We start from the raw sequence: 22,423 nt of genomic DNA on the forward strand, positions 1-22,423 counted from the left end.
TAACTGGCTTTGGATTAGCTGCTACTCCATGGAACAGTCAGCTAATTCTGTCTGCTGCTGACTTTCAGCTGTGCTAGGACATGGTATTTTACCCTGTCCATTTGCCTGAGTAAGTCGTTGGCTGTAAAACAAAATGTAAGCTTGAGCCTTGCATACTTCTTCCATAGTGCACATGTTGAGTTTCGAATCATTGCAGTGTACCCAAAATCCTGCAGTGAAGAAATACACCAAAAAAAAGTCATCAGGACGCTCATTTGAGGTAATTGCATTGTATTTAGTAATTAGTTAGTGAGTCACATTTAACAACTTCTGTAGAAACAGTATACCGTTTCAGTTGATCTAGTATTTTTGCCTCTACATTTTAAAACCCCAGCTTAGCTTCCTCAGATTTACGTGGGTTTACAGCCAGAACACATTTAACAAGCCAATACAAAAATTGAACTGGCTTGGCCTACAGAACTGCAATTCTCGTCCCAGGCAGTTCAGCTACAAGCAACTCCCTTTTGCGTTTGAGAAAAGACAGTAAGCTTATCAGTTTAGAATTATGAACACTCCTTATTTCACAGCCGGTTCCTACCTCCTTCTGAATTGTAGCAGTAGGCAGTGTAGTGCCCTGAGCCAAATCCTTTCCCGTGATGCATTACCACAGCAGACAAGTCGTAGATAAAGCAGTCAGGTAGGAGGGACTTGAGGGATTCTCTGCAGCAATAAGGCTCCATGTTCAGCATTTGATCAAAATTAACATGTACGCCAATCTTCTCACGATGATTGCGTCCTGACCACCTGGAAAGTTAAGTCAAATGAAAAGTTGCGTTTTTTTCAAAGAAAGAACACAGCATTCCGAATTATGTTTTAACATAACAAGTGTTACCTTCATTACTGTCTTTGTGTACAAAATAAATGCTAATTTGCACGCTTTTTTCCTAGGCTTCCTCTTTCAATTCTCCTTTATTTCAAGGCCTTTTAAAATGTGTCTATGGTACCTACTATTCTCATCTTCTGAAATATCCATCGTCAGATCTGTGTAATGGTGAGTGGGGAAGTACTCCCCACGCATTTTATCTCATTGGTATTTCTCACTTATTCTATCTCACTTTCAGTTTCCTTTGTATTTGGGACAGACTCTGGACTAATACATGGACTAAGAGTTCAGAGAGATGCGGTCTCCACTTCCTTACTCTCAGGCTAATGCATTACTGTATTGGGTTATATGAAGGTTATGCGAGACTTTCACCGAATACAACCTCTGTTTGTACATTAGTGAATATGAGCATTTACTCTACCTGAAGACAACACAAGATTAATTTTTTACCAACAGAGTTCAAAGCAAGGTTAGTAGGTTTTGACTGAAAAGAAGGATGAAATAATTTTGGTATTAAAGTAGCAAGTAGTTGGAATCTAAAAGGTCAATTCTCTACTTACATATCTTACTGATATTTAAATTAAGCAAGAAAAAGAAGTTTCTAATAATTATTTCTCATCATACTAGTAAAGGGAAATGAAACCGATGCTGAAAAACATTGATTCCCAAGCAGTGGAAGAGCAGGACTGAATGGGTCAGTTCGCAACACTGTTCGTTGTGGTACTACTTACCTAAACCGTTTAAGGTGTAATCTGAGAACCTGAGGTAGTCGACACACCATAAGCTGCTTCTGAGCTTCTGTGAGTATAACTGGTTTAGAAGAAAACTTCCTTCGTTTTGCTGAGGCCAAACACACAGTTACACAATACAAATCTCGTAACAGCCTTGTATTTCAGTCTAAGACTTAGCCACCAAATTTGTGTGGACCTAAATAGCTACTGTATGTGCCTCCTTAAAAAGGATACACTCTCAGAGCCATTTTGCAAGGATTACTTTACAATGCGAGTATAAAATATTTGTGGTCACTTAGTCAGCTTAAGTTGAAAAGCTGATGGGTTCTTCAGATGGGAGTATCAGGATCCCCATCAGTGTGTGATCAGACTTTATCTAAGAGAAGCATCACACTTTAAAACATCCTTTGAACAATTCCATCTTCTAGATGGTGAGTAATAGCTGCCAAGTGACCACACCAGGACTTTCTTTGCAACATACTTTTACGACTTTTAGCATTTTCCTTCCACGCTTTCGCAGCCAGTTTACTTTTATACTTTACACAGAGAACGTATGCATGAGTACATACTGCCTTTACTCACTGTTGCACTGATCACATGCATATATCTTTCCTTCCAAAGCTTCAGTTTCTGTAAACTTGGCCAGCATTTCTGTCAGCAGACATGGATACTGAGTCGACATCTCCTTGCCGTTGCAGTGGTACCTCTCAGGAAACTCCAGGGACAGGTCCCAGAAAGGTTCTATGGTATTTGATTTATTGTCACAGGCAAGACATGTAACCTGTAAAACAGTATTTCACCAGTTGCTTACACTCAAAAACTTACTTTGCTAAAGTGTACCATAACATAACTCTAATTTTTTTTTTCCCTAGAGACAACTGATGCAACCATAGAAAAGGCACAGCCATTTAACAAAAGAAATGATACACCTAATTTCTCCGAAGCAGCATGTCCAATACTGTTATCACAAATAGGTATGTGTTCTTATGTTTTACTGACAAACAAAAGCAGTGTCAAAATGGTCTGTCTGGGGCTGTCCAAGAGAAAGCAGCTGGTGGAGTCTTGGGAGTCTTTTCTCCAAAAAAACCACATTCCAAAAAGAAAATTTACATGAAAGAGAGAAACTATAGTTTAAGTTAATTTAAAAAAAAAACAAAACAAAACACAACACAACAAAAAGAACACCACCAAAACCAAACAGCTGGGGATTTTAAAGTCATATCCTTCTTACTTTGTAAGTCTTCCAGGGAAGCCTGGATTAGGAAGCACACTTCTTCAAAGAAAAATTAACAGGTAAAAATAATTTATTTCTTCTTTCAGTAAGTGGATCCATCGTCACACTAGGGAAAGGACAAGCAGTAAGACAACATAAATAAAATGTCAAGAAGTGAAATGAGTCAACCTGGAAAATGCAGACAATATAGCAGGGGACAATTAATTTATGATAACATTCAGTATTTAGGAAAGTAAGCTAAAAGCAGTTGCTCTTCTATGCTGGAATGGCAACACATTAGGTGTTGATTTGCAATGCAGTCTTCTAAAAGCCAGCTCAAGCTGTTTATAAAAGAGCGTCGCATCATTTGAGTATTCCTCCAAAGGACTTCCACCCTTCCATGATCCATGTGGATGAATAATTTCTAGTAGTAGCTGAACCTATGCGGTAGTGAAACTCCATTTAGACTGTAACAAGCATAGTTCATAAAGGCTATAAAGAAATACCAGTAATACCAAGTAAGTGTGTGTGTGTGTGTGTGAGACTAAAGATATGTTCACTTTGGTGTGTTGAATGCAACAGAATACAATACAATCCTGAAGAGTAATTACCTGAATTTCCTACTGTCAATGTATTTATTGGCTTATACATTGCAACTGATCACTAACTCAAGCAGCTCTAACCTCACTGCTCTAGAAAAGACGCATTCTGAAAATAAGTTGAATTTTACTTGGGCTCAGATAGATAGCTTTAACAGAGCTTCCATAACCACCCAACACAGAATCATAGAATCGTTTAGGTTGGAAAAGACCTTTAAGATCATCCAGTCCAACCATTAACCTAACATTACCAAGTCCATCACTAAACCAGTTAAGGGTACAGTAGCAATTTCATGTTTCCTGGCTTGGTGGCTGGATTACTTTTTAACGAAGTAAAACAAGGAATCATTAAGATTGGAAAGGACCTCTAAGATCATCATTCCATTCATCAACCCAACACCACCATGCCCACTAAACCATGTCCCAAAATGCCATGTCTACCTGTTTTTTGAACACTTCCAGGGATGGTGACTCCACCACCTCTCTGGGCAGCCTGTTCCAATGCTTGACCACCCTTTCCGTAAAGAAATTTTTCCTAATATCCAATCTAAACCTCCCCTGGCGCAGCTTGAGGCCATTTCCTCTTGTCCTATTGCTAACTACTTGGGAGAAGAGACCAACACCCACCTCCCTACAACCTCCTTTCAGGTAGTTGTAGAGAGCGATAAGGTCTCCCCTCAGCCTCCTCTTCTCCAGGCTAAACAACCCCAGTTCCCTCAGCTGCTCCTCATAAGGCCTGTGCTCCAGACCCTTCACCAGCCTTGTTGCCCTTCTCTGGACACGCTCCAGCACCTCAATGTCTTTCTTGTATTGAGGGGCCCAAAACTGGACACAGTATTCCAGGTGCAGCCTCACCAGCGCTGAGTACAGGGGCACAGTCACCTCCCTGCTCCTGCTGGCCACACTATTCAACATGTTCCCACCCCCTTCCCCAACAATTAAAATTTTCCCACCAAAAGATTGAAGGAACTCAAAATTTTCATATAGGACCAACTGTCAAGATATGGTTATTTATCAGCTCAGAATAACAGCCAAGTGTGATGAGACACCACCACTCATTTTGCAGTACATGGAATATCGGATATCTCCTTAAGTTTGCACCACACGGGTAAACAACTGCCAAATTAAATCTCTACAAGCATGCTTCCTATTTAGGAAAATACCACAAGTTGTTTGGAACAACTAATACAAAGACGTAGTAATAAAGGAATGAAAATCCACGAGGGATCCAAATACTATTATTTCACAGGCACGCCTTTGTGTTGCTGTTCTACATAAATTCAGTGTAGTTCTCTTCAGTTAGGTTAGTAAGCCTACACAAGTGTAAAAATATACTCAGTTTTGTTCAAGAGCCTCTATTTTCCTCTGACGGTTTGCTGTCATGTAATTATTCACCCTGCTTTGTCTGTTATTTCACGATCATTTACATAAGGACAGATCTGTCACCTTATGGTACCTTCCTCCTAGGTGTTCTTGTGAGTAAATATTTAATGTGTTCATTAGCTACAACAGCTCACACACAATCTGTGCATTAGCTACCTAATGCACACGTGTATTTGTGTACCAGCATACATGTTTAGCAGTGGAGTTAGGAAAGCAGTTAGCTGCTTTAAGTTCTAAGAAGACGAAAACACCACTGCCTTGTTCTTAGAAAACAAAACTTCGAATTTACATGGCAGAAAAGAGGAGAATCTTCTGTTTTAATTTACACTGACAGGAGCTTCTTTTGTAAGTGCTAACATCTGGCAACGTTTCAAAGCCACAAACTATTAGTAATTCAGAGCTGGAATCTAGACTTGGAGACAAAATGATGTGTTTGGCCACAGTTCAAGCTAACTCCAGCATAAACACAGAATGACTAATAGATTTCTGCTGTACAAATGGGTGATTTTGTTGGGCCAAAAGTTTATTTAATTGATGAGTTACTTAAGAATTTGTTGCACATGAATGCACACTGAAGATTAACGGGCTCAGGATGAAGTACATACATGATCTCAGTACAGATAATTTTAACAAGTTCTGAGGTTTTAAATTTAGTGTGTAACGTTAACATGAACTCAATACAGATAATTTTAACAAGCTCTGAGGTTTTAAATTTAGTGTGTAATGTTAATAATCGAGGTTATTTTAAGATCCTCCTTCCCGTCTCGTTAGTAAGTACTATCCCAAAGAAAAAAAAAGGGGAAAAAGGGGGGGGAGGGGGGGAGAAGGGGGGGGAAGGGGGGAGAAAAGGGGGAAAAAAAATCGACCCAGCTTCCAATTCTTGCCTCTCAAAAAAAACCACAAAAAGATAAACTGATGCAATAGTGCTGCTTCTCATCTCGTCATGCAACTGTGAGCAAAGCTGATTTGTGTTGACAAAATCCTGTACTGATACAGAGCTGCACTTATTTCCCCAAATGCAAGACATTCCTGCTCACCATGACACTGTAGCAGAGTTGAACTCTTCAGAGTTATCCTGGATTTGCACACTTGCCAACAGCCAAGTAACCTGACATATTTGGATAAGCATACACCTAACCGTATCAGCCGCAGCGCGCTAACTGTTCCTGTGCACACTCTCACTCAGTGGTAAATGAGAGGTAAGTCAGGGCTGGAACAAAGGTTGGAATTATTTTTCTTGGCCAGGGCTGAGCTTACAAATTGGATTACTCAACAAGTAGGAGGATCCCTACCCTTCTGTAGAATCTATCTGCACTGGCCTGTCCATCAGCACAGCCTTCACAACATTGCCATCACTTCTCCTTCTGTTCTAAATGGGGCTCTCTTATCTCACACTCCACTACCATTCACACGGTACAACACAGATTTTCTTTTTTGATGAAAAGCACTGATGCTGTAGAAACTGCTCAAAAGTTAGTTAAAAAAGATGTGATGTTTTTATTAAAAACAAAACAAAACAAAAACAAACTAAAAAGCCCACCAAACATAAACTCCAAGGGCTGGCAAAATAACTTTTTATGGTATGAGTATGCACAACAGTAATAGGGAAGTGAGTCTGCTCTAGCAGTCTGGTTAGTGACGTGTATCTTTTTATGACTATATTTTACAAATTCAGAGTCTGATTTTACCTCCTCATCATATTCCGTAATTGCTATTTTAAGAAGCCTTAATGCTGTCATTTATAACAAAGCTACACGAGAAGCTTACATTAGAGCAAAGAAAGTAAATTGCTAGTTTTAGCTAGTCCAAAAACTCCGTTCTGCCCTGAGCACCCTCTCATGCCTTGAAACACAGGTACTACATGCAATTGTTTGGTTAAAGCTCAGTATTCAATCATGGGCCAAAGGCCAGTCTGAAAAGAGCTGGATCAAATTGCTTGATTCAAGCTAAGCACGGAGGCCACTCAGACAAGCATCATTGTGCCCACAATAACGTGATGGACAGCCACTGCCCCGGATGGCATTCGGCCTAAATGCAGCCAAAGAGAATAGTTAACATATTGCTGCAGAAGCAGCCAACTCTATCATCAACTGTTTTGCCTATGTTCCCTGCACTTGCATGGAAGACAGACAACTGTTACCATCTCTGTTCTGCTTATTTTTTGTTTTTTAAGAACAGTAAGATGACCAGTCCCATTTCTGTGCTTTCACTACTACTTTTCACTATATGAGACACATATACAAAGAGTAGTAATTGAATTTTTCCACAGCTAAGTAATCAAAGTAGAAGAGGATTTCTAGAATACTACTGTAATATGGAATTCCACATGACAGTCCATACTGTATTTCTTCAGTTACAAAAAAACCTAAACTTCGTAGTGATGAGCATACCACATCATCAAAATGATCTGTATCTGATGCTTACCAGAATAACATAAGCATAACCACAGCGAACCATGGTCTGTGATTCAATGGCCTCCTATAGATTAACTTAAAATGTCATCTTCATCTACTTGGAAAGCAACTTGACAACCATTTTGTGATTCAGACTACACATAAAAGCACAGAGACTAATACCGAAATACAGAAATCAGCATACAGGTCATGGATCGATTTAAGCACAAATCTTCCTATTACCTACCTGAAGTTCTCATAGTTTTTAATAGTCTATTCAGTAGGAGACATAATACCCAGCACTGCACGAGTCACCCTCAGCATTCTCCCCCAGACTTTAACTCACAGCACACCACCGAAACGGAAGGGCTTTGAACAACCCCAAGATTGCACATTTCCCCTCCTGCCAGCCAATCTGTCCTGAAATACATCAGTTGAGCAAGTAAATGGCGCAAGACTTGCAAGGAGAGGCACTGCCTTTTAAAACTTTAAACACAGTTTACATATTGCATTGGTTAGAACCTACTTCAATCACTGGGTCTTGGCATATTAATTTCTCCGAGCACTGCACACAGTTATTCTGCCGTGCTGTGCAGGGGGTGCGGGGGAAGGCATTTTGCTCAGATTCCATCTTAAATGTGATCAGGAAGTAATCAAACCATTTGGGTTTTGTTTTTTTTTTAAGTATGCCTAGAGATATCAAAAGCTAGTTCTTACTAGGCGTTGCTATAATAAATGGTGAATTACTGGAAAAAACCTCACAGCCCAAGCTAGGTTTGTCCTAAGAAGAAATGGTAACTAACCACAACTTCGCTGTAGAGGGAACTTGTTACTAAATTGGCATAGCCACTGCTCTTCACTTTCACTGCTATGTTTGGTGTCGCTGTAACAGAAATTTAGGCCAGGAGCTTTACCTAAGGCCCCGGATTCAAAAGCAGTGGAACCTTCACAAGTGACTTTCAAGAACCACTCCGAATAGTTTCTAAAGGGTTCCTCACCACTCCAAAAAGACGTTAAAATGACATCGGCTAGGTATTTCTTTGATCACTTACATTAAATTTGAATTTTCTCAACAGCTCTCTATAAAGAAATCATCAACAACTACTTACTGCTTTGCAATATGTGCCTGTTCAGTAAAACACTACACTCATAACTCAACATTAATTTTCTTCCTCAAGTTAGGTACCCAAGCAGCGTTCACATAAATCAGCACAAACCTAATTTTTTCCCCTCCCTCACTGGGTCTTTTTTAGCCCCAGAAAATACTGATTGCCCTTCTCCTTCCACTTGCCTTGTATTAGGAACTATCCCTGAATAAACTATAAGAACAGAGGGAGCTGGCTGATGATGTTGCAAGGCCATTCTTCATCTTGGAAAGGTCCTGGCAAGGTCACGGCAATCAGGGGAGGACAGGAAGAAAGCAAGTGACACTCCCATCTTCAAGGAGGAGGATCTGGGGAACTACATGCCAGTCATTGTCACCTTGATCTTTGGGAAGGCTGATGGAGCAAAACCTGGAAACCATTTCCAAAGGTTATAATAATAAGATGATGATTAGGAGCAGCCACCATGGATTTATGATGGAAAAATCAAGCTTGACCAACCTGATAGCCTTCTTCCTTCAATGAGATGACTCATACAGATAACCAGTGGATGAGTGGAAAACAGTGGATGTTGTTTATCTTGACTTTGGTGAGGTTTTCAACACTGTATCCCGTAACATGCTCACATCAAAAATGAAGTGCAGGCTAAATAAATGGACAGCGAGGTGGACTGCAAACTGAATGAGCTGCCAGGTTCGATGGGTTGTGGTCAGTGGCCTGAAATGCTGCTGGAGCCCAGCCGCTAATGGTGTACCCCAGGGGTCAATACTGGAGCCAATTCTTTTAAACTCTCAGCAAGTTTGCAGATGACACAAACCTAGGTAGAATGGCTAATACACCAGAGGGTCGTGCTGCCACCCAGAGGGACCTGGGCAGGCTGGGGAGACGGGCCAACAGGAACCTCACGCAGCTCAACAAACACAGGGAAATGCCTGGTCCTGTGCCCGGGGAAGGAATAACCCCCGGCACCAGTGCAGGCTGGGAAGCAGCTCCCCAGAGAAGGGCCCGGGGGACAAGCTGACCGTGAGCCAGCAACGTGCCCTTATGGCAAAGCAAGCCAGCAGCCGCCGGGGCTGCATCAGGCAGAGCATTGCCAGCAGCTCGAGGGAGCTGATCCCTGCCCTCTCCTCAGCCCTGGTGCTGGGAGTCCGGTGCTGCCTTTCCCAGTACAAGACACGGACCTACTGGAGTGAGTCCAGCAAAGGGCCACGAAGATGAAGAAAGGGCTTGGAGCACCTGATGGAGGAGGAGAGGCTGAGAGAGCTGGGAGTGTTGAGCCTGGAGAAGGGAAGCTCAGGGGGATCTTACCCATGTGTGTAAGCACCTGATGGGGGAGCAAAGAAGACTGAGCCAGGCTCTTCTCGGTGGTGCCCAGTGAGGGGACAAGAGGAAACGGGCGCAAACTGAAACACAGGAGGTGTCGTTCAGACAGAAGAAGAAACTGGTTTTACTGTGAGGCTGGTCTAGCACTGGCACGGGCTGCCACGAGAGGTTGTGGCAATCACTGGAGGAAGACTAGTGGAAGACTAGTATGTGAAAAAGGAAAGAATAGAGGGGAAGGGTTTTGTAGCTGTGTCTCCTATCTTTATTTCCCTTAAATGTATTGGGTTGAAGTTTCACAGCCTGTACTGCAGAGTAAGAAGCTGTAATTCTAAAAAGAAGGGGGGGGGCGGGGGGGGGGGATATAAAAAGTAGTCAAGAGGCAAGAGGCAATCCACTTACACTATTCCTGGAGTTACTCATTACCTAGTTTAGTATTCCATAAAATACTACAAGATTTCAAGTAGCAGATGAGGAAGACTTACTTTAAACCAGCTGAGAACACAACAAAACCAACTAACTTGTATACAAGATGCAATTGTTTTGACATCACCTAAAGCTTTTTCTAGTTATCAAAAAGTAATCTGCATAAAATCTCACATACCCAATTTTCTCCTTTCTTAATCTTATTCTAAATTCATTTGCAGTGCTGAACCAGGCAGCCATTTCAATAGCACCAGACTGATGGCAAACTCAGGATTAGGACTTCCCTTCAAATTAGAACAGCTAGAAAAAGAGGGAAAATGTTTTATTGCACATGTGCAAGTAATGTGAAACCTAAGCAAACATATAGCTTATCTGCATTGTAAGTGATTCTCTGTGTACTGTATCAAGAGTAGTTAGTTCATAGTATTCCTGAGGTTTGAAGGTCAAGATTGACTTCACTGCACTTGAGTATCTCAGAGTCAAATATCTTTAATATTTTCAGTACAAAGGGATAGTAAGTATAATAACTTTTTAGTAATCCTAAACCAGAATGCAACTGCTGCACAGAAACTAGCTTCTCAGTTCCCCTTATTCACTGAATTAAGACGTAGTTTATGAAACACTCTAGACTAAAATCCCATCCTATTTTTAATAAATGCAGTAGGCTATGGCTCCAACTATCTTCTAGAGAGAAACTCTAATAGTGTTACAGCTTGTAGGTAAAGTTAAGCATACAAGGACAAAGCATACACTCCTCGCTTTTAAGAACTAACGCTGTCAAAAGATGTGATATAGCAAGAAGTCTTTCATATTTTTCTTCAGCCCTTCATGGATCTTTTCGTGCCGTTTTTAACTTCATTATAGCAGTTTGTGCCAGTTCTGACAAACACCAGCGAAATCATGATGCAGGAATCTTACTGAGGAAAGTAATTGCCTAGTAAGAATTTTTAAAGCTCATCCTTCCATGTGCAAACACCAGGGTCTGAATCATTAAGATGACCTGAATACATTTTACCAAGGAGGAAATGTAAATCTTCAGGGGTTACCTTTTGCTTTTAATACTTATTTTCAAAAGTGCTAGTGAAGACTAAACTGGAACAAAGGTGTGGCAGAAGACAAAGGGAACATTAGGAGGTAAAGTGTTGGACAGTTGTCTGTGGGAACTGCCTAATGAGCCAGGGAGAAATTACTACAGACAACAGCCTCAACAGTCTTTTCCTTGTTCCTCTCACTTGAGGCATTCTGAAGTTCATCGAGGCTGTGTTTTGCACACAGACATTGACCAGCTGCAGTAAAAAAGCTGTATGTTGTAGTCACAGAAGTCACAGGATAGCTCAAAACTGTTTAATTCCCTTTCAGTCTTACTCAATGACACTTGAGTGAATTCTCACTATTCCCCTCCCTGGTTTCAGGAGGGTGGGAGGATTTCTCTTCACAAGCCTCTTCACATAGCAAAGCTAAAAACATGTAAAAGAAGCAGTACTGCTGAAATAATGCTTAGTGTCTTCAGAGCCTTGAAAATTCTTCCAAAAAATGAGTCCTGTTGGAAGGCTTGGAATGCAATCAAGCCTTGTCAGTATACTTAAGCAATGGCTTTGTTTTACTAACAGAGTTACTATTTTGGAGAGGAATGTCATTTTCAAATACAAAGCTTTAATGACATAATATACTAGACACTTACATTAGCACAAGCCTGATATAAGATACATTAACTACCCCGAGGAAAGGAAGTATGGCAACATAAATGTTCTTAGGCTGGGCCAAATGGAAGGTAGAGGATCATCTGGTTTTATTAGTAGATATAACAGTTTCTAGTAGTTACACAAAACCTAAGATGACCTAAAAGCTAATATATGCTGCAAACAATCCTAATTTTTGAAGTCCTGTTATCTTATTATGAATTTTGTAGATGATATAGCAGTAAACAATCCTACATTAGTCAAAACCCATTTGGATTACCTTCACATACTAAAACATTAAACCATCAATGAAATAGTCAGAATAATCAGAACATCTACATTTTTGTTAATTTGTGTTAATTAAGTAATTAATTACTCCTTTACACAACATATCCATTAAATGCTTCTGCACTCCTTTAGTAACATGTGCACGCATACTAAAGACCAATTCCAAGGGGCCAAGACTTTCTCAACCTCTGTTCCTGCTGCAGTGTAGTTAGTTTTTAGATTAACTCAACAGAACCCAGCATTTGTTTCTTCAGTCAGTTCTCAGACTTTTGTATACGCACACAGTTGGGATACGCATAATAATAAGTGGACACATTGAAATACTTAACAGGAAGCCAAGAAGAAAAAGAGAAAAGGAGAGTAGTCAGGGAGAAAAAAAGCAAAACAACCGTTGCCTCCACCCCACCAATTTGGTTCCTGTGGTGACAGAGCCTTCTATATCTTGTGTTGTAACAGAAAAGTAGTATTCCTGTACATAGCATCATGATAGGCAATTACTCTGTGGTAATGAATCTCAAATTCAAGCTATTTACTGAAATAATCCCCTGCTTGGTATCCATTACCTAATCAGTTTCCACTTCGATGAGATTAACACCTTCCTTAACACCCTTTTATCCGGTATCACTATAGTGATAAGCCAGATGCTTAAAATTGTAAATTTTTTATGCCTGCAAATTAGTTGGTGCTTAATAGCAAAGTCAGGTATTTCTCAGCAGTTGCAAAGGTGTGCTTTAAAATACCAAGTTTAGCACTTTTATGTTTATCAGGTGACTTCTATTGAAAGTTTTAGGGGTACCCAAAGGACCTTTCTTCTGAAATTGTATGTATTATATCCTCCCCATCCCTCCTCAATAGTTCTAAATGTATTAACCTCTGAAGTATGCCCATCACTGACCAGTATAAATCCTGAACTACAAATCACTACACACCTTAAAAAAAAATATTATAAAACATACCTGACTTAATAGCTGTCCATGAAAAATGTTGTTAACCACATTCAAAACCTGTTTTATAAGTTTTCTTTGAGAAGCAGGGATGAGAGCTGGGTATCTGGTCCCTGTAGTCTCCAGTTCCTGCTGCACTTTATCCAAAAGTTCACAGAGAAATTCCTGAGCATCTTGTTGGGCATATCCTCTGAAGGCTGGAATTAGTCTCCACACAGAATGAAGCATGGCAAAAGGAGACACCAGCGCCCATTTGCCAGACCACATAACTTGGAACAGAGTATGCAGCTCATGACAGAGAGAAATATGCTTTGAACTGGGCTCCCTGGGCTGAATAAGTTCCATATTTCTGCTTTTTGATGCTCCTCCACTTAATCCAGAGGATAAACTAGGCCGCCTCACAGAAGAGGATCCTTTTGCTTTCTCTTGGTTCTCATTCATATGTAATGTTGAGGCAGCTACTGACAGGTGTTTAGATGAAGATCTGGTTTTACCATTGGTTGCTGTTGCCAGCAGTTCCTGAGTTTGGTTGAGATCAAGCTTTAAAAAGCATTCTCGAAAAATAAGTAAGTGACTTAATACCTGAAGGATAGAATTCATATAACATGTATTTCCCAGGTTTCTCAGTCCTGTTACCCCAGGAGTCACTGTGGGCCTTCGTTTAATTGGAGAGTCACTTATTTTTTTCAATCTTACTTCATCTGAGGTATATGTTGTTTTCAACTCTGCCACAGATTCCATGTTCTGTGATGTTTTTTGCAGGCAGGGTGCTGTTTCTGAGGACATTCTAATCTGATTTTGTAAACGACTGCTCTTTCTCGGAGGCATCTTTTCCATCTCTGCTTTCAACTCACGCTTTCGTTCTTGTCTTCTCTTCCTAGCTTTGTCCCTTCTTTCCTCTGCTTCTTCCCGACGCCTTTCTTCTTCCAAAATTTTTTTTCCAGTAGGTGTCAACTCAAGCCATGATCTGAATATTTTGCCCAGGAACGCACGCCGTCGGTGCCAGAGAGCTGTGAACATGCGATCTTCATTCCGAAGCAAGGCTTGGGCACCACCATGTGAAAGGTAAGAATCATCACTTGTACCCATAGAACGCAAAGTCCTCCCACTTCGAGTAGTGCACTCATAGTTTTGATTCTTGATTGCACTTAATGTACTTCGCAACAGTTTTAAATCACCAGTTGCGTTATCATTAAGAACATAATCATCACAGAGATAACAGAAAACATACAGCTCATTTACTTCCAATGCCACTGGGTGACTGCTGTCCTGAAAGTGCTTTAGTGCATGTTCTTCAATGTATCTTCCACACGCCACATGTGAGCAGCTGAGGCACGCCCACACAGATTCGGTAGTATTGCAGTCCATGCAATGCCATTTCTGAGGATTCAAAATGGAGTGATCTTGGGCCAGTCGCAGGCGTCCTATGTGCTTACACTTATCCATTGTTAAAACTCGAATGGCAGAGATATGCTGGCAAAACACATCATCCAAACTATTTTCTGTCCATGATATTTCAATCTGCAGCTAAAAAAAAAAAAAAAGGTATAAGTTACAGTTCATAAATACCCAACTGTATCACTTTTACAGGTGTCAGTATACCAAACTCATACTTGAGGTTAAGATCATGACCTCCATCCAGGTAAGTCCCACCAAAAATACAAAGGCAGTCAGTCATGTGGAGCCACAATCAACGTCATCAACGGCAGCTCGAAGTTCAGACTAAACGGTCTGAATACCAGTGTTTATGTTCCCAGTACCTTCTGGCTCAGGACTGAAGCACACTAGGTAAACTTTAGATTGGGGGGAGGGGGTGGGAAGAGCCCAAAGGAGCACTGATTTATCAAAAGACACTGTTGTAGAGTTTGGATACAAACACAACCTGAAGTGGGACAGGTTGCCCAGAGAAGCTGTGGATGCCCCATCCCTGGAAGTGTTCAAGGTCAGGCTGGACGGGGCTTTGAGCAACCTGATCTAGTGGAAGGTGTCCCTGCCCATGGCAGGGGGCGTTGGACTAAATATCTCTGAAGGTCCCTTCCAACCCAAAAGATTCTGTGATTCTAAAATGCTCCTATTAATTCTATCCCTAAGCATACAGGTGCAGAAATGCAAAGTTCACTTAAATTTATTATGTTTACACAGTGCCAACAGTTCAGACAAATGAGCCTTTATACAACTCAAACCCTTAATTAAACCACACCTTTAATTAAATCACTGCACCTTTGTGCTCAGGCAAGCCCATTATACCAGTGCTTTCTACAATAATGTATCTTCAATCAGTACATTTTAACGTGTCATCCTAACACCTCTGAAAGAAAGAGCATGACCTGGAAAAGCAGAACTTGATTTCTTCATAAGACAGAAATACCACCAGTTATCTACCTCAGGTGCTGCACACTTTTAAACTGCCTTTTAAACAGAGCTTTCTAATCCATGTCTTCAAAAAAATAATTTAAAAATTTGACTAGCACTAGCTTATATTCTTCAATAAGTTTACCTGGCAACATGTATTTGTTCAAAGCTGCTGTATTTGCTTTCTCCTATAAGGTGCATTTACCTAAAACAAACAGGCAGGCTCTGACTAACAAAAATTAAAGAGACAGTGATTCATTCTTTCTTTTATGCTTTTACCATGTTTCTTTCGACTATGTCTAGTTGAGAGATATCATCTAGAGACGAATGATGTGTCAGGAAGCAATTATATTTGATCTGGGGTGTTTGTGCCCACAATGTCACTGACTAGAAGGGCTAAATAGCACACAGCACCACTATCGTTATGCGCAGTACTTGCCAGATGAAACGGTTAATTCATCTGAGGAGCACCAAGGGTTTGTCATGCCAAGCAAGACAAGTTATGCCATTACAAATGCATGCATACTGCCGACCTGGCCTAGACTGTACAATATCAAGGTCCAGCATTCTATTTTTTACAGATAAGTAAACCATGCTACAAAAATACTGAGTGATTTAGACAACACTGGATAGAACCCAAAACATTGTATTACAGCTATTATCCTTGAATATGCTAATATTTCTCTGTTTTTACAGTTCTGAAACACACAAGAATGCGTTACTCAATTTAGAACAGATGTTTAGGTTAGAATAAGCATTAGATTGAGGGAACCCTAACTACAATGGCATGACACCACTAAGGAAGGGAAACAGGTAAAAAGTTGCAGCTGGATAGGAAAGAAGCTTCAATTTTCATCTGGTACTTAGATAAAACTGTAGTTAAAAGATTTGACAAAACATGGCTTTGTTTGGTTTACTGGCCCACGGCTAGTGCCTTTTAAAATGTTACAATACAGATACCAGCATAAGAGCTATAATAACCCTCTAAGCACATAGCCAGCATCGAGCATTGCATGGGCTGTGTAGGTCTTATTCTGTAATACAAAAAAGGCTGAGCCAGCTGTAGTGAAACTAATAAAGTGTACACAGTTTTACATGCCCATGTTAATCATTCTCATCCAATTTATTTAAGAGTTGTCTCCAGTCTGTACTAACTGCACTGAAGAATTTCAGGTGCCGTGACCTCTGGGTACCCATTCAGTAATTCCCAGATTAAGTACCAGCCATAGTGTATTACGGGAGGTCGAGATCCCTTGTGTGCTGTGGTCAACAGATCACAAAAATAATGGCTTACTGAACTTCTTCAGCTTGCTAGCATCCATAACATTCATTCCTTCTAAAAGGCAGTCTATTCAGAGGCTGCTAATGGGATTCTTTCACAAATAGTCGTGCATACTAAGTTTGCTTTTTATACTACTTTATAAATAAGACCACTAGCGCTATCCCATGTCGTCTTAGTCTGACGACCTGTTTTCCCCAACAAAGCTGAGCAGCTTTTCTAACACTGATAAAATTCACCTAAGTTTCAGCGCTGGACTATGTATGTTAATTCTTCCTGGAACGTTAAAGTAATACCTATGTAAAGTGTGCTGCAAGAATTAAATACGGTAGACAGGATTTTAAGAGACAAGACTCATCTTTGTGTTTCTGGGCTAACATAAACAGATTCTCCTGTATAACATATTAGTAACGGTCCTTTCCAGCAGGCCAGAAAAGAACACTAAACCCTGCCTTCCCACAGGGCTGTCACATACAGCAATGCTGTCAGTCAGAGGAGTCTGACAGGCTGACCCTTTCTGGTTTTGTTGAAGTCACTGTGTAAACTCTGTGCCTTATTTTTCCCTCTTTTTAATATTGTATGGTCAGAAAATCTGGTTTTCTCCATTTAAAAAAAAAAATTATCGAGTGAAACTACTTACATGCCTCAATGTAAGCAGATGTTGGACTGAGGACAAAAGTAGTCTGCTGATTTCGGGACGACCACTGTGTAAAGCGGGGTTGCACAACCAAGCTCTTCATGCAAAAGCAACACGATTCTACGAAAGCGCAAGATCAGCGCCTTGAAGAGAAAAACCTAAAGTCCCAGCTCCCCCACCAGCAACGAGCCAGCATGACATTTTCCCACCTACGTCGATGTGTAGAGAAAGGCGATGGGGTGGAAGGGGGAGGGGGAGGAAACATCTTGGCATGGGAGAAGTCTTTCTTTGAAGAAAATGCGAAGAAATCAATATGCCGAGTTTGGTCAAAAAGACAGAAATATCCGAGAAGACTGCAAAAAAGCTGAAAGTACAAAACTGAGCCCAAGAAAACTCAGCAGTGTCAAGCAGCACACTGACAGCACAAATATTTTAGGACGTGGAGCACTGAAGCACTGAGACCAGATCAAGTCACAAAATTTAAAAATTTTGCCTTAGAACCAAGACTTAGCAAGACAGAATAGCTCAGGGAAAAACAGGAGTAAAGCGACAGATAATGGTGGAAGAAACCTAAAAAATACTGCATACTCATTCCCATGCCTGCTAGAAAGCTGCAGCTGGAATAAAATAGTCCAAGCAAATGCTACAACGTTAAAACTCCCTAAAGAAAGTTATTCAGCGCTAGTTTCTGCATTCTTCTCTCCCGAGGTTCAGTTCTGTGCACACACACAAAGAAACTGCGAATTAGTTGACCAGCACTTCAGAGATCAAGCCCCCCTGTGTTCTTAGCACAGACCTGAGCTGAAGGAGTAAGCAAAATAACAAGTACTAACATACAGAAGAGCACTATCGAAAGCACTAAGTTGTCTGGGAAAACAGAGAGATGCAAAAGTCTTTTCTTGCACCGAAGTTTCACAAGAAAGAAATAAAGATATACAGAACAGGATTTTTTTTTTTTGTCATTGAACCGTATTTCAACCTTACTGACGTGCTCTTTAGTTTCACTAAAGAATGGCTGGCAAAATGTGTATTTTGGGGTAACTCATGAGCTGAAAAGTACTCGATGTCAAAAAACAACAACTTAGAAGTCAAGAAAATGTGTTTTTCTTCCATTTGTGTTCCATGTAAACAAGAAATTAAGAGTCAGCTTCACAGCTGATAAATTTTAAAATTGTAACTCTAAATATAAACAAAACGAAATCTTTTTCCCCTAGTCACTACTTCCGTAATTAATTGCTTGGCACGTAAATAAATAAAAAAAAAATCAGTGTCTCTCAAGCGCTAAGACTAGAAATGCAGTACATAATTTTACTAATATATATATACACACACGTGTGCGCGCGCATGTGCCATTAATATTCTGGCTTTTAAATCAGATGACAGTTTACCAACTGATTTTCATCAGGTCCAGAGTAGCTGTTTAATATCTGAAAAAACAGGATTTATGGGTACTTTAACAACTGAAAGTTTTAGACAACAAGTACGCTAACTAGAAGGCAGATGTGTTGCTTTACCGCTTTCTTAAACAATTTTTCTTTTGTTTTTTTTTTAAAGAAAACAACCCAACAAAGGATTGATGTGCATAACTTCAAGCTGCACTACAGTCCTGCAGGCATAACAGTAAGACTTAAAAATCAAAGCAACACTTCAAAAAGAAAATGTTGTAAATTATTTCCGATTTTTAACAATACAGCCTTTGACACCCCCCCCCCCCCAAGCCTCCTTTCTTTGGAGGATCGTCATTTAACTTTTTATTCCTCTTTTTTTTTTTTTTTCGCCAGCTAAGGAATGTATATACAGTATGCTGCCTAGAAGTAGCCATTTACACCAGGACACCAGACACCGGCACCGCATTACACTCAATGTCCCTTACTGCAAATCACCGCGCATTTCCTGCAGTTGAGAGTTCAAGGTAAACAAATAGTTCAGATTGAAGCCCTTCCACAGAAGCATGAAAAACACAGCATTTCTTATTACTCTGGACTTCCACTTGACCCTTCTTCCCCTATAGAAAAATAAGCATCTCTGACAGCGCCTCGGACAACGCCTGGCGCCTGTTCTGACAGCCCTTGCAAGGAAAAGTCACTCCAGGTAAGTTCACCCACGCCTCGATGCCGGAGCACATCGCGCCCACGACTCTCACGGCAGGAAGGTCCGGCGCTTCCCAGCGCCCCGCGACATGGCGCGACTCGTCGCCTCTCGCCGACAACAAGCGGGGCGTACGAGACCCGAGCGGCTGGCCCGGCAGCCCTGCTGCCCGCCCCGCGGCTCACGGCCACCCTCTCCTCCTTCCCCCGCTCTCACTCACCTCGACGCCTGCCCGACCCCGCCGGGACGGGTGAGGGGAGCGGGCCCCACGCAGGGGCCCGGCGGGCTCCCCGCCACACGGCGAGCGCGGCGGGCAGGCGGCAGGACGGTCCCGGCGGCCCCGAGGGCCTCGCTCCGCCGCCCAGAGCCGCTGGCACGGCCGCAGCCCCCCTCGCCCCGGCCCCGGCGGCTCCCCCGGCCCCACGCCGCGGCCGGCCCGCCCCCGCCGCACCGAGCGCCCCCTCCTCAGGTGCCCCTCGGCGGGCACCGCGCCGCCGCTCCCGCCCGTCCCCGGCGGAAAGGCCGCCGCGCCCCGCTCCCCTCCGCCGGGCACCTGCCCCCCGCTCCCGGGGCGGCGGGGGTGGCCGAGCCGCCGTCCCGCTCCCGCCGGCCGCCCCCGCACGCACCCGTCACCCGCCGCTGCCGCCATCTTGGGCGCCCCGCGCCGCAGCCTGCTCGGAGCGGCCCCTCGGCGACGTCAGCGCCGCGCGGAGGCCGCCCCCCCCCCACCCCGCGCGGGGATCCCCGCTCCCGCCGCCCGCCCGCGGGGAGCGGCCGCCGTGGGGGGGGTCCCGCGGGGAAACAAGCGGCGTCGAGCCGGCGGGGCAGCGCCGCTAAGCACCCCCCCACGGCCGCCCCGGGCCGCCGCCCCGCACCCACCTGCCGAGCGCGGGGCGGGAAGGGCCGATCGCCATGTGCCGGCGGCGGGTCTGTCACCAGATTTGTAGTGGCAACCCAAGTCCTTCCCACGTCTCCTCCCACCTCCCCCGGCCTCCCCCGCCCGCCGCCGCCGCCGCCGGCCCGCGGCCGGGCCAAGCGGGCCGGTCCCGCGGGGCCGGGCGCCGGAAGGCGGGCGGGGCCGCTGCCCTGGTAGCGGGGGGCTGAGGCGGGCGGGCGCGGGGAGCCGGCTGCCGAGGCACCGCGGAGCTGCTGCTCCCCCCGGCCTGCGCCCGCAGGGCACCTGTTTTCCCTGAGGCGGCTCTGTACCCAAACCGGGAAGAAGAGGGGTCTCGGGCTTCCCCGCAGCGGGTTTCCTTATTTTCCTTCCTACACTTCACGCGTGTTTTGCCGTCGCTGGCATCGTCCCCGTTCGGCCGGACCGAGAGCTCTGCGCTTCGCCCCGCGGGCCGAGGGCAGCGCGCAGCCCCGGGCTCCCCCGCTGCACCCCGGGCTCGCAGGTGCTGCCAGGAGCCGCTCCTGGCCTCGCCGCTGCCTGCGCTCCGTCTGCCGGGACCTGGCCGTCAAACACGCTGTGACAGGGGATCGCAGCCGGCGAAACTCCTTCACAGCTCGCCCTGCGTGTTGTTTGGGGAAACGTCTGCGAGGCAGCTCACATAAAGGAGAAAAAAAAAAAAAAAAAAAAAAAAGCTCTGATCAGGCCCCTGTTCCCCATCTATCTATGGAGTACTTTTTCAGTCTCGGGTTTCATTACAGAAACTTGAATAGGCAAAAACCTGTAAACTCACATCCTGCAGGTGTCCTGTTCTGTAAACGTGAAGCGTCTTTACACCGGTCCTTTTAAAGCTAGAGTTTCTGAAGTGCAGCCAACTCTTTTTAGCTGCTTTCCAGTTCTCCTTGTCCTGAATTAACTTACACTCATGCATGCCTTCTGCTCTGGCCCGGGATGAACCGGGCAGCCGTGTTTGGGGCAAGAGGTATCTGGTGAAAACTCCCTCCTGACTGGGCTGATTTTTTTTTGCATCCATGCTCAAGCAGGTTGGCTTTTGGTGTATATGAACCTGCCCAGAAAGACGGTGCACGGTGCTGCTAGCGACGGCAGGACATGTTCGTGGTAGGGGTGTGTGCTGCTGCTTAGCCGCCATAAACACGTGGTGGTTTGGTGCAGTGTGTGAGCACTTCAGATCCCCCCCCTCTCGTTTTGGATCCACGAGGCGTCAGGATGTTTTCATGATGGCATCAAAATCTCACCAAAATCTCACGCATCTGTTTCTGGGTTTCTAACTGTGTCATCAGGGAAAATGTGTTTCAGTTTAAAACTTAAATTCTCTAGGCCCCTGTTGTCTCAGTTCTCCTCCAGTAGTGCTTTCCAGTTCTTGCTGTTTCTAATGAGACTGCTGAGACAGCGTTAACAGGATGTGGCCGAGAGGCACAATTCAATTTTTCTGCAGGGTCACTTTATCATGGTGCTTTCAGAAGCTCATAAAAAGAGTATATGGATAAAGTAAACTCACCAGGCTTCTCTCATGATTCCAATGTGTTTCTAACTTGTAACTTTAAAGTGAGAAATACTGTTGACTAATAAAAATATTTATGAAAACTGTTCATGCACGGTGATTCCACCGTATTTGCGCACCCCTCTTAGGTGTTTGGAAGACAACTTTCACAATTTTCAAATAACTACATTTATTTTTGTCAAGTTGCTACCTCCATCTTTAGCAGTAGCGGTTTCTTCTTCAGTCATAGTTGGCAAACTAACCCTCCCATAGGGATTTGTCGCTGGAATCCTCTTACAATATTCTCACACTCAATATCTAAACCCAGTTGTGCATGCATGTCTGCCTGTCGGTTAAGTGGATGTTGGATCTGCTCTCAAGACCGGACTGACTCGCCATCCCTACCGTAACCTTTCCAGCTGCATTTGCAGGCTGCTTTCACCTGAGCAACTCAGCCCCTCTAAGTCTCTAGAGGGGGAGAGCCCAAGCTCCTGATGCCTCCACGCACGCTGGAGGTCTTGTCCATGTGGTCTGGGTGAGGCTGAGGGTATTACCATCCAAAGGCACTGAGAAATAATCCCAGATCCTGGTTTTCCTAAGCATCCAGGGGAGCCTTTGATCCTGGGCTGCTCACAGGAGGGCTAGGGGTAGCAATGTAAATGGGAAGTGGTGGCTCTCAGCCATGCATATGCTTAACCCCACTCCAGAGCTGATTACTCATTCAGACACAGCC

At 43.5% G+C, this 22,423-nt stretch overlaps 1 protein-coding gene across 1 annotated transcript; it reads right to left on the bottom strand.

The window, feature by feature from the left end:
- On the bottom strand, positions 1-14,402 carry USP44 (ubiquitin specific peptidase 44). The gene is made up of 5 exons (XM_075717451.1): positions 12,954-14,402; positions 2,176-2,374; positions 1,594-1,702; positions 578-783; positions 1-209 (listed from the first exon to the last, which is right to left on the bottom strand). The coding sequence occupies exons 1-5, from the start codon at positions 14,385-14,387 to the stop codon at positions 22-24; spliced, it is 2,136 nt and encodes a 711-aa protein (XP_075573566.1). The 5' UTR covers positions 14,388-14,402; the 3' UTR covers positions 1-21.
- Positions 14,403-22,423: the final 8,021 nt, after the last annotated feature.

Source organism: Pelecanus crispus, chromosome 1 (assembly GCF_030463565.1).
Source record: "Pelecanus crispus isolate bPelCri1 chromosome 1, bPelCri1.pri, whole genome shotgun sequence".
Classification (NCBI taxonomy): Eukaryota; Metazoa; Chordata; class Aves; order Pelecaniformes; family Pelecanidae; genus Pelecanus; species Pelecanus crispus.